The 12,101-nt window shown below is 33.6% G+C and overlaps 1 protein-coding gene across 10 annotated transcripts in view; it reads left to right on the top strand.

Annotated features, from left to right (window-relative positions):
• Positions 1-12,101, top strand: part of LOC142328238 (uncharacterized) — a 56,987-nt gene that overhangs the window by 6,744 nt on the left and 38,142 nt on the right. For all 10 annotated transcript variants that reach the window (XR_012757238.1, XR_012757235.1, XR_012757236.1 and 7 more), the window contains 2 exons: positions 2,146-2,551; positions 3,910-4,036. Coding sequence is in view for 6 of the 10 variants with exons in the window: in XM_075371867.1 (XP_075227982.1) it covers positions 2,146-2,551; positions 3,910-4,036 (533 nt within the window). In the remaining 4 variants the exon portion in view is untranslated. The remainder of the gene's footprint in view (positions 1-2,145; positions 2,552-3,909; positions 4,037-12,101) is intronic.

Consider the following 12,101-nt stretch of genomic DNA (forward strand, 5'->3'; position numbering starts at 1 on the left):
AAAATCGTTCAATTTGGTGGCCATTTTTTTTAATGAAGGACATTCAGTAACAGTCCAATTTTTTTATAAGTACTAGTAGTACCTGTGGTACTACTAGTACTAATGTCAGGAAAAGATTTTTGAAAGTGTATGTTTGGAGTGTCGCTTTATATGGAAGTGAAACTTGGACAATCGGAGTATCTGAGAAGAAAAGATTGGAAGCTTTTGAAATGTGGTGCTATAGGAGAATGTTAAAAATCAGATGAGTGGATAAAGTGACAAATGAAGAGGTATTGCGGCAAATAGATGAAGAAAGAAGCATTTGGAAAAATATAGTTAAAAGAAGAGACAGACTTATAGGCCACATACTAAGGCATCCTGGAATAGTCGCTTTAATATTGGAAGGACAGATAGAAGGGAAAAATTGTGTAGGCAGGCCACGTTTGGAATATGTAAAACAAATTGTTAGGGATGTAGGATGTAGAGGGTTTACTGAAATGAAATGACTAGCACTAGATAGGGAATCTTGGAGAGCTGCATCAAACCAGTCAAATGACTGATGACAAAAAAGAAACTAGTACCTAAGAGTTAAAAGGTAAAAAAACAGGTCTGTTACTCTAAGCCCTTCAGAGTTTATTTTGGACCCAAAATTTGAAAAAATAATTTGTAAACATAACTTCAGTAAACATTACAAGATTTAGTTGTTTAACAAAATGAATTTTGAGTAAGATGAAGTTCCATCTTTACTCTTAACAAAAAAATCTTTTTGACCTCTGTATGATAAGCTGTAGAATAAGAATTCTACAGTTCGTGGAAAAAGTGATGAAAATTGCTGTTTTCACCTGTTAGCGAGTTAGAAAATAGTCTATTGCTCAAGAAAAGATTTGTTTAAAAATATGAAAAAATATTTTTTGGCCACTGTAAGGTAGGTAGTTATCATGTGCCTTACCAAAGGCAAAGGTAGTTATCACCAAAATCAAAAATAGTGATGCACTGATCATTTGTTGAATTAAAATGAGTACCCTGGTAGTGCCAAATGATGGTATAAAGAATTAGAAGGGCTGGTCTCAATAGAAATTAGTGCAAATAAGAAGATAAATATAAATTAAATCATTTTAAATTTGTTACTAAAGAAAAAAAATTTGTAAAGATTTCTAATTTACTTTGCAAAACACTATTTTTGATTAAATTATGTAATAAACATTTCACTCAATTAACAGTTTTATCGATGGTTATATTTCATTAAGTGCTTTTTGGATGAAGTAATAATAAAAGTAACCACTTTTTTATTGTCTTCACTTTTATCATTGCCAATGTAATCATCTATTCTTTTTTCTTGAATCACTACTATCATTTATTTTTGTTAGTTGTCAATATTCTCTTGCTGCAGATTTGTGTAAATTCAACAAGTTCATTTTTTAATTGGTTAAATCATTAATTGGTTTGACAAACTAATTTATAATTCTTTGATTTTTTCTTTGACAAAATTTCATAGAATTTTTTGAACAATTAATATTTTAAATAATAATGATATGTTTTAATTATTTTGCACACTTCTGAAATTAAATCTTTCAACAAGAAAAAAGAACTCTTTAGAAAAAAATAGTCATAACTTACTAGCAGTATGACCAAATTTGAGTAATAGCCTATGATATAACTTAGAACATTTAAAGAGATATAACTTAGAGTATTTAAATGAACAGTAAATAAATATGCTAGAAATTTAGGTTAATAAAGAATCGGGAACACTTAAATATCCTTTCAACAGCTAAATGTAGAAAAATTATATTTAACAGATGCTCCTACCTCAAAACGATATATTATTTTTATAGAGGCCATTACAACCCAATCCCCCACAGGGAACAACATAAACATTAAATGACTGCCATTAAGTTAGGATTGTCATAGCCTGAAGTGTTTTACATCAACATTTTTTTTTCAGTCCTCTTTAAAACAGTGTGCAAGACATTGCGATCATTTCTTTTTAAAATTGAATGCAAGGAGAAACTCAAACATTTGAGGAAGGAGTATTTGCTAAATTTTATTTTTCCACATGTAACTGCTGAAAAGTTATTTAAGAATTTCAATATTTTATTAATATGTGTATATTAAACTTTATTAAAGTTAGTTTTATTTCTTTATCATTTTGATTCTTTTATTTTCTAGGAACAAAACGTACAGAAGATGGAAACACAAATGCAGAAGTCCCTAGAAAGACTATTAAGCTTGAGCCTATTGATATGTCTAGCCTAAGTTTAAATTGCACAAAAGATACATTGGGCAACAGTTATGAAACGATTACTTCCTGCAGTATAAAACGTGAAAATATAATCGATACTGAAGAAAGTAAACCGAATAAATTTGTTGTAACCAGTAGCGGCATTAGTTCTCATGATAATAAAAATGCACGCAAAAATATCACTTTAGATGAAATCAAAAGAAATACTGGTCCCTTTGGAAATGTTGTTTTATTTTTTAAAGTTGGAGATCACCCTTGTGTTACTTTACAAAGAACTGCCAGACAATGGGGACATAAGTTTGAATGTAAAGTGACTAAGAATGATGGACTGTGGTAATTTTTTTTTCAATAAATCACCCTTATTAATTCTTGTTAATTGAATTATCTGTCAGCTGATATAACAGTAATTATAAGTGATATGGTTCAAGAAGTGATTTCTAAAAGATAGGCAAAGAAATCTTGAAGAAAATCTTGTGCCAGACTTATTAAGAAAGTGATGAAATATCACTTACTTTTATGTATGGTGGCAAATAAAGTCTTTGTGAAGCTTGATTGTATTAAACCCATGAAATTTGGTTGACTTTTGCATTGTAACTGATAGCATTTTACTCTGTACACAGTGGAGTGGGTTATACAGTTAACATTATTACTCTGAAAGAAAGCAACAGGATTATACCCTTCAGGCAATTTTAATTTTTGTAGTCATAAGACAAATTCTGACATTGCCGCGTAACCCAAAATTGTTTTTAGCAGATTGTCTGCAAACCTTGATGAGCAAAATAATTATAATATTAACATTAATAAATAAAAATTAAATAAGGGCCATAAAATAAGTTTATCTTATCTTTTGCCATATAATCTTTTATTTTGGGACACTTTGAAAAATAACTTTTTTTATTAAATTATTTTTGGAGTTATTTTTGTATGTCTTGTAAACCGCTACAGTATTGCAGTAGACTACATGCATATATGCATGTAGTGCATGTATGCATGTAGTTTACTGCAATATAGTCTACCTAACCAAACATAATCTAAAGTTCATTCACTTGGTAATCTCGTCTTAATTCTTAAATATTAAATTGGCTGGTTGTTTAGCTGGGTCCATAGATGGTAGACCGCATATTAAAGTAGCACCTAATTTTTGTGTTCAGGAACAAACTGAATGTTTAGAAGATTTAACAAATTACTATTGAAGTGGAATTTAAATCGCTTAATAATAACAGAATTAAGCTGTACAATTGTGATTAGCTTGTCATTCTTGTGAATGATGAAAATCTTGAATAGTTTTTGTAGTTTAAAAATCAGTGTTATCGGTTTTTCTCCACTTTAAAATATATTAATTTTCAGTAATTATTCCTTTTTTTTTTTTAAACAGCTGTTAGGAATTTCTCTGTATTAGTGCCATTTTGGTTCTTAAAAATATAAAATTATTGTTACTACTATGATAGTGTAGTTTTCTTAATATGATCTTGTAAAAAATTAAATCTTTCTTTATGTGATTTTATATAGTAGTGTTGTATAATTTTAATCATTGACTGATATAGGTGACAAAATCTCCAAATTTTAATTATTTCTTTTAATATATAATAAGGATATTAAGTAGAAATTTGTTTTAATTTATAAAATATATTTTTTAAAATTTTATATGTTCATTAAATTAGCTGTATGTCTGAAAATATTTTCATTTTTAGGACAGCAGTATGTAGCTATAATAATGTTGAAGTTGGCCGATGTACTTCTGATAACAAAGTAATGGCAAGAAAAAAATGTGGTCAAACTGCTTTGAATAAATTTATGAAATCATATTTTACTGTTAAGGTAAAATTATAATTACTTTTTTACTATTCATATTATAGTTATATGTATACCCCCGTAGATGTGATTTGTATTTTGAAGTTTATAACTTATTATTTTAATTAATATTAGTGTATTCAAAGGTTGAATTTTGCAGTTATTCTCATTTGTGTATTGTCCTTTTAAATTTTTCTCCCTTATATTATTCATGACTTTTTGTGTTTTTATTATTTTTTTCATTCTGTTTTACTCTGTTTTTGGTAGTTTGTCATTGACTATTCTGAACATAGCTGATAAAAAAATGAAGCCAGCAGCGTGCAGTGAAACTGCATCCCACATCCTTTATCTTCTGTGATATATTTGGAAAGTTGTTTAATAAATGTGGCTTTTTTTTGTCAATTTATCATTACTGCACGCACACTTAAATTTCATTTTAATACTACTTTCCAATTTGTTCGAGGTGTTGTTGAACTATCAGGTTTATGTCATACCAAAAATGATGCGGTTTACTTTCATATTTGGAAATTTAAAAATTCCTATTTTTATTTACCCCCTTTTCATATATATACTTGTGTCATTATTAGTTATGTATGCTACTGTTCTCGTCTGTTGTCTGTAAATCATTCACGCTTCAGTGCAACATAGTTTCATTGTTTGTAGTTGTGTTTTTAAAATGTCATATTCGACTGAGGAAAGTGTTGTAGTAGAAAGTTATATGTGTTCTGGATCCTGTCAAAAATCTGTGGAAAAATGTCTAAATGCCAGATTCACAGCAAAGAGTATCATAAACAATTTTATTAAAAAAAATGTTGCACATCAGGGTCAGTTTTAAACTCAAAATGAAATAGGTGACCATATGTTAGGAATCCAGAGACCATAGTCAATGTTCAAAAAAGGGCTTTTCTAGCGGTCTGAAAAAATCTATGTAAATTATTACAATAATATATAAAAAAATACACATCTTGCTGTAAGATTTTACAAATGTGTTTAGTTTATAGCAGTTCAGTTTTAAGTTTCCCACCCAGTATATACTAATATACATAGTGAAACTTATGCATGGTATAGTATTGGTCCATAAAACGTTCGCTATTTCAAGTGTCTAGCTTGGAGGAGAACACTTGGATATGTATCACCTTGATGTTTGCATTACATTCTACAAATAAGTGATTAAAGTAATGAATTAGCTTGTACTTTAGATATGCAACAAATTCATTATGTAAAATACTGCAAAGTACATTTTAAATTATTTAATTTGATGCTAAGTTACAGTATAATGAAGAAAATTAAAAATAAAAAAAATTTTTTATTAAAACACATCTTATATATATATATATATATATATATATATATATAAAGGTGATTGTTTGATTGTCTTGTTTACATTCCTATACCATTCATCCATCAGATTGCGATGAAACTTTGGTGAGTTGTTGTGCGCACGCCCACAAAGGTTGTTTGTTTGGACCTGCTAGGTAGTGCTGGGGTTGAGATATTTTGAAAAATTGTATATATAGTAGTTGAGATATTTTGAAAAATTGTATATATAGTACAATTTGGCTTCATATTCAGAATATATATTAGTTACATGAAAAGAAATATTTTTGCGAAAAAGTGAAGACTGGAAAAGGGGAAAGATTAAATTTTGTGATGTTCAGTTTCTAATTTTTTATCAAACTTTCATTTGTGCTCATTTAATCTATATATATACTCAAATCTAGCAATAGTGAAGCATTACCCGGTAGCTAGTGTGTGTATATATACTGAGTGATCATTTGAAAAGTTACATTATTTTTTTTTTGTATTTTTGTTTGCAGGCACGTATACCATTCTTGTTGGGAAATTTTTTTTCAAATTATTTTCAACAGGTTGGAACCCACCCTCTCGACTACACCTATCCCAATCCAAAAATCTTTAAATGGCAATGATAACATTTAATTACATTAATTGATAACCTGAAAAAATAATGAATTTTGATGAAAAGAAAATTAAAATCCCTTTGCTTGGTAAGTGCGAAAAACCATTTTGATAGTACTTTTTTTAATTTCAGTCCAACAAAAATAACTATAAAATTATGTGATATAACTTCCTAAAACATTTTAAATAATCATAATCTGTGCATTAAGACTGAAAATTATTTTTGCGTCACCTCATTAGAAGGCCCTTTGAATGACAAGTAATTTGGTACAAATAAACCAATACCATTTAACATTTTTGAGTTGGGGTAGGTGTAGTGAAGAGTGTGGATTCCACCCCTTTGAAAATAATTTTTTAATTTTCCCACGAAGTTGGTATACATGTCTACAAACTGAAATACGATGGGACTGATAACTGTTGAACAACAAATGCGGTAAACTTTTCAAATGATCACATTTTTATTTATTATTATTTTTTTTTTTTATTGATGAATGTTAGAGAAATGCCATCTAGACATGCCCCATAAATGGGGCAGTGTCAGATTCGCAGTGTGAGTGTAAGTGTCAGTCGTAAGTGTGAACATACTATGGCTCCACAGGAGTCTGTCTGTCCTCCTCACTCTCCGGTCCAATTCTTCACCTAGCAGCTGTAATACTTAGGACTTTCTCAGGCTATTCTGTTCTTGCATCTGATTCCTAATAATACAGGTGACCATACAAGAGATGGAATCCCATGATTCCAATGAGGAATCTTCTGTATTATATTTTCTGTTATGAGAGGACCCGGTTGTGTTCTAGTTGGAACATGTTGTGTTTCACGTCATCCAGGTCTCCGCAATGTGGACACGCGTTATCATCTCCTCTTGAACTTGTGGAGATGTTTGTGGAAACAACTGTGGCCCGTCAGGAACTTGTAACTCGCCCGTGAGCTTGTAACCAAATCCCCTCAGGACCCACAGTTTAACCTCATTGATCAAGCATCTGGTCCACGCACTGGTGTATGCTTCACTCCAACGGACCTGCCATAGTTCTAACAAAAGGCTGTATGCCTCACTTTTGTTCATACCTGAATAGGTTGTGCATCTAATCTTAGCCAGCAACTCGACTGGTGGCGTTTCTGCTATAACAAAGACTGCCTCAGCCGTCCTGTATGCGGAGCACACTCTCAGGGCCATATGCTTCTGTAAACCATCCAATGTGTATACATTTCTCTTTGAAGAATTATAATTCTTAATGGGATCCCTGTGTGGAAAAAGTAACAGTGTGGGTGTTAAAAGTAAAAGTAAGTGTGGGTGTTAACTACATCTACATATATCTTAATGCCTGGAAGATTTAGAGCCACCCATGTTTGGAGTAACCTACTCAGAGCCCGAATGGTCTTCTCAGCCTTCTTCGCAACCTGGCTGACATGTGCAGAAAATGAGTGCGGTCGATCCAGAAACCCAAGTATTGTCTGGAACTGTGGAGTGCCCCTTCACCTCAAAACACATAGGCTCTAGCCGCCTTCTTCCAGTCAAGACTACCACTTTAGTTTTGCGGGAAGGTAAACTCAAACCCTGCTTAGTCAACTACTCAGCAACAAAGACTATTGAATGCTTTCGAGATAACATCTTTTTCACTCCTGGCAACTACTATGAGAACTAAATCGTCAGCATATGCAACAATTGAGACCCCTTCAGAATAAGTCAGCCCAAGTACACCCTCATACATGAGATTCCACAATGCTGGCCCAACAACTAAGCCCTGTGGAATTCTACACTGTACATCAAAACACAGATGTTGGTCTCCCAGTTCGTACACCCCCCTTTCTGCACTGAAGATATCTCTGTAAAATTTGCTGAAGGTATGGGAAAATGCGTCATTTCTCCAGGGCTCTGAAGATGGACACCCCACTAATGGAATTAAAAGCATTTTGGACGTCCAGGAGTATCACAGCCAGAATACTCCTGGAACGCCAAGTCCCATTGGCAGTCTGTTCTGCCAAATCCATGATGTCTTTTGCAGTGTCCATCATAGAATGACCTTGCCTGAAGCCTTACTGCATGTCGCTGAGACCCCCTCTTGCCACGACTTCCTACTGCAGCCTAGCCACAAGAGTAACCTTTTGAACAGCTTACAAAAGTTGTTCGTCAGGCTCAATATTCGGTAAGTTGTGGTTTCATCAGAACCTCTAGGTTTCTCGATGAATACTAATCTAGAGATCTTTGTAAGATAATATAGTTCATCATATTAAAGACAGAAATCAGAGCAACCTCTGTGATGATCTTCACAACCTCCGACAGAATCCTGTCTGGTCCTGGACTCTTATGAGGCTTCATACCTTGTGCAGCCGCGAAGAGCTCATGTATCTTGAACAACGGCAGGTTGTCCTGCAACTATCTCCGTCCTGGGGGATCAATTGCCGTCGGGATGTTGAACTACTTCCAAGACGTAGGCACCTGTGAGAGTGGGGAGATTGTGTCCAAAATGCCCTGTAACTATCATGAAGCCATCTTCCCACACATCGCGATAAATCTCCCAACAGAGAGATTTCCACGGATCTCTATATATTCTAAAAGCATAAGCACATCCACCAAAGTACAGAATCGATATGACCTCTTACCTTATCTTATTAATTTTCTTTTTTCTACATATCAAAAGTGCTTTCAAGGAAATTCCACATCCATTTATTTAAATTATAAATTAATTACACATTAAAACATTAATAAAAAACTAAACATTAATATTATTACACATGACATATTATATGCTGTCAAATAATTAATCTATCAAAATATTACATTGATGTATTTATTTAGTGGCTGGCCTCAAACATGTTTAATAATAAAAATGTAAAAAAATTTAATGTTTTTAAAGTTTTAATTATTTTTATTATTAATTACTAGTTGATCCAGCAATGCTTCGCCATTGCTAGATTTGAGTATATATATATATACATATATATAGATTAAATAAACACAAATGAAAGTTTGATAAAACATTAAAAAACTGAACATTTTGGAACTTCACAAATTGAACCTTTCCAGTGTTTTTCCCTTTTTCGTTCTTCTCTTCTCCCTTTTCCCCTTTTTCCATTTTTCGCAAAACTATTACTTTTCATGTAACTAATGTATGTTCTGAATATAAGCCAAATCGGACCATAAATGCAATTTTTCCAAATATCTCAACCCCAGCGCCATCTAGTGGGTCCATTTTTTGCAGAGGTATTTCTTTCTATGTAACTAACACATATTCTGAATATGAGCCCAGTCAGACCATAAATAAAAATTTTCAAAATATCTCAATCCCAGTGCCACCTAGCGGGTCCATTATTTGTAAAAATATTTCTTTTTATGTAACTAATACATATTCTGAATATGAGCCAGATTGGACCATAGATACAATTTTTTGAAATGTCTTGACCAGTACCACCTAGCGGGTCTATTTTTTTGCAAAAATATTTCTTTTCTTGTAACTATTATATATTCTGAATACGAGCCAAATCAGACTATAAATTGAATTTTTCCAAATATTTCAACCCCAGTGTCATCTAGCAGATCCATTTTTTGCAGAAATATTTCTTTTCATATAAGTAATACATATTCTGAATATGAACCAAATCTGACCATAAATATAATTTTTCAAAATATCGACCCCCGGCACCACCTAGTGGATCCATATTTTGCAAAAAAATATAACAAGAGTGGTAGCATGATCCATCAACTAGTCAAGTTTACCCGTCTGATATTCGATAGTGCAAATGAATTTATCCCTTTAATATCTGAAAGGCCAAAGTGGCCTGTTGTTCCTTGGTGGGACGAAGACTACAGAAGTGCACTAAGGGATTGTCGTAGGGTTCTACATAATTCAATTGAAGGCCTATAACAGAAATACTCTGCACCTACTGCAATGTGGAGAGCTGTATGCCGTCGAGTGTTTCAGTGTGCTAGATGAAAATTATAGTTGAATTCTGTCGATACCATTTCTCAGATAACCATCAGTTTGGAGAAAAGTTTGGGCCATGTATGGATCAAGACAATGCCGAAGCCGATTGGACTGGTAGCAACAGCTTCCTCATCAAATATCAATTGGTGTGGCAAACACATTTGGACATTCTGATTAGAGACTCACAAAATGAATTAAACATACTTTTTTCTTTTGATGAGTGAAGGTGTGCCTTGAATAATTCGTGTGACACTTTCCCTGGAAATGATAATATCAGGTTCAGTATGTTATCACACCTGATAATGCACAACATCAAATATATTCTGACCAGATTTTTCCAGATTCTTGGTCAGAAGCATTAGTATTGATGATTCCCATACTGAAACATGGTAAAGATAAATCATGCTCCTCAAGTTAACGTCCTATCTCCGTAACCAGCTACCTATGTGCAAGTTGATAGAACAAATGGTAAATTGTCATCTGGTGTGGTACTTCAAGAGAAACTCCCCAATTGCCCCAGAGCTATGCTGTTTCCACCAAGGTAGGTCATCTATTAAACGTGCAATTACTCTTGAATCTGTGATTCAAAACGTGTCTTCCTACTTCGCCAACTCCTTGTTGCTGTATTTTTTGATATGCAGAAAGCATATGATAGCTTGGAGGAGAGGAATCCTAAATAAACTGCATGAATGGGGTATACAAGGAAATTTATCAGAGGTTTTCTCAGTAGTCGGTCCTTTTGAGTTTGAGTTGGGACAACAGTATGTGAACATTTTACACAACAAAATGAATACTACAGGGAAGTGTCCTAAGTGTTAATTTGTTTGCTGTAGCTGATTACAACAAACTGCTTGTGAAAACCTGATGAATTGTGACTAGAGCCTGGCAGCTCTGGTCCGTTCCTGCTTAGACTACGGCTGTTGGCCATATTTGTCAGCATGGGCCACCACTCTAAAGTTGTTCAATGCAGCACTATTCATTTATTCATCTGGCTACAGGTGTGTTTCATTCAAGCCCTGTGGTAAGTCTACTAGTGGACAGAGGTGAGCCATCTCTTTGGAATAGACGAAACCAAATGATCTGCTCCTATGTAGCTCGCATTAAAGTGCAACCCAATCATCCTATCTTTGGTGTGGTGTTCTCCAAGCAGCATGTTAGTCGAGGAATGGCTAAGATCTACTGCTCCGCTAGCCATCGAAGCTCATCGCTTTTATTTACCTCTAAATATACAATTAACTTAAGTACTGACTGTTACTCAACGTTATTACCCCATTTGGCAGTCTTTGCTCGTAAATTATTACTTTAGTTTTGGTCATTATAAAAAAAAGGACACAAACATGTGTTATCTTACAGAACACATTTTTTAGTATCGTAAATACAGATGGCTCTATACTTGATAATTCTGTTGGTTGTGCTTTTGTGGTTTGCAGTAGAACATACATGTTTGGCCTTTCCAGTATCGCCAGTGTTTTGTGCTGTTTGTGATTAACAAGGTCTTAAATATACTTAGCTCAACATTCCAACACATAATTGCCTAGATTGTATGAGTGCCTTGCAAGCCATTAATGATAAGTACTGACCCAGTAGGGGAAGACACCCTCCACTGCCCCTCCATTCCGAGTCCTTATGGGCTTTACCGAAAGTCATCTTCGAAACCTCGACTTTTGACATATTCCAGTCCGCTTCGGTCAGGATGCCACAGATTCGAATGCCACAAGTGACATTTCCATCAGTGTACTACTATTTAATGAACTCGAAACAAAACACATTTCACAGAGTCTTAAGCAAGACTGAAAATACCTAACTAAACAAAGGAATTGAACTACTTACCCGTACGAAGTAAAAGCGACTTAAACACACAACACAGAAACATAAAAATATTACACGGAACAATAACAACTCGATAACATTGAAACAAAACAAAGGACAAGAACAACAACAAAAACATAATCTATAAAACAAAACATCAACAAAAATAGAATAAAAGAGAAATCCAACCACAGCTTTAGATCCCCCCTCAGCAATCCTTTCCTTTGCTAAGTACACTATAAAACTCTCCACTATTGCCCATTTGGTCCAGCTCCTCCAGTTTACACGGAGATCCAACACTAACCCAATAAGATCAAGCCGACAGATGCTCTTCGTATGCATTAACTCGTACTTTGAGCACTCATAAAGAACATGGTAGGTGTTGTCCAATTATCCACACTGAGGACACATCCCAGAATCTACCATGCTGAATTTCTGCAGTC

The sequence above is a fragment of the Lycorma delicatula genome, chromosome 7 (assembly GCF_047948215.1).
Source record: "Lycorma delicatula isolate Av1 chromosome 7, ASM4794821v1, whole genome shotgun sequence".
Lineage (NCBI taxonomy): Eukaryota > Metazoa > Arthropoda > Insecta > Hemiptera > Fulgoridae > Lycorma > Lycorma delicatula.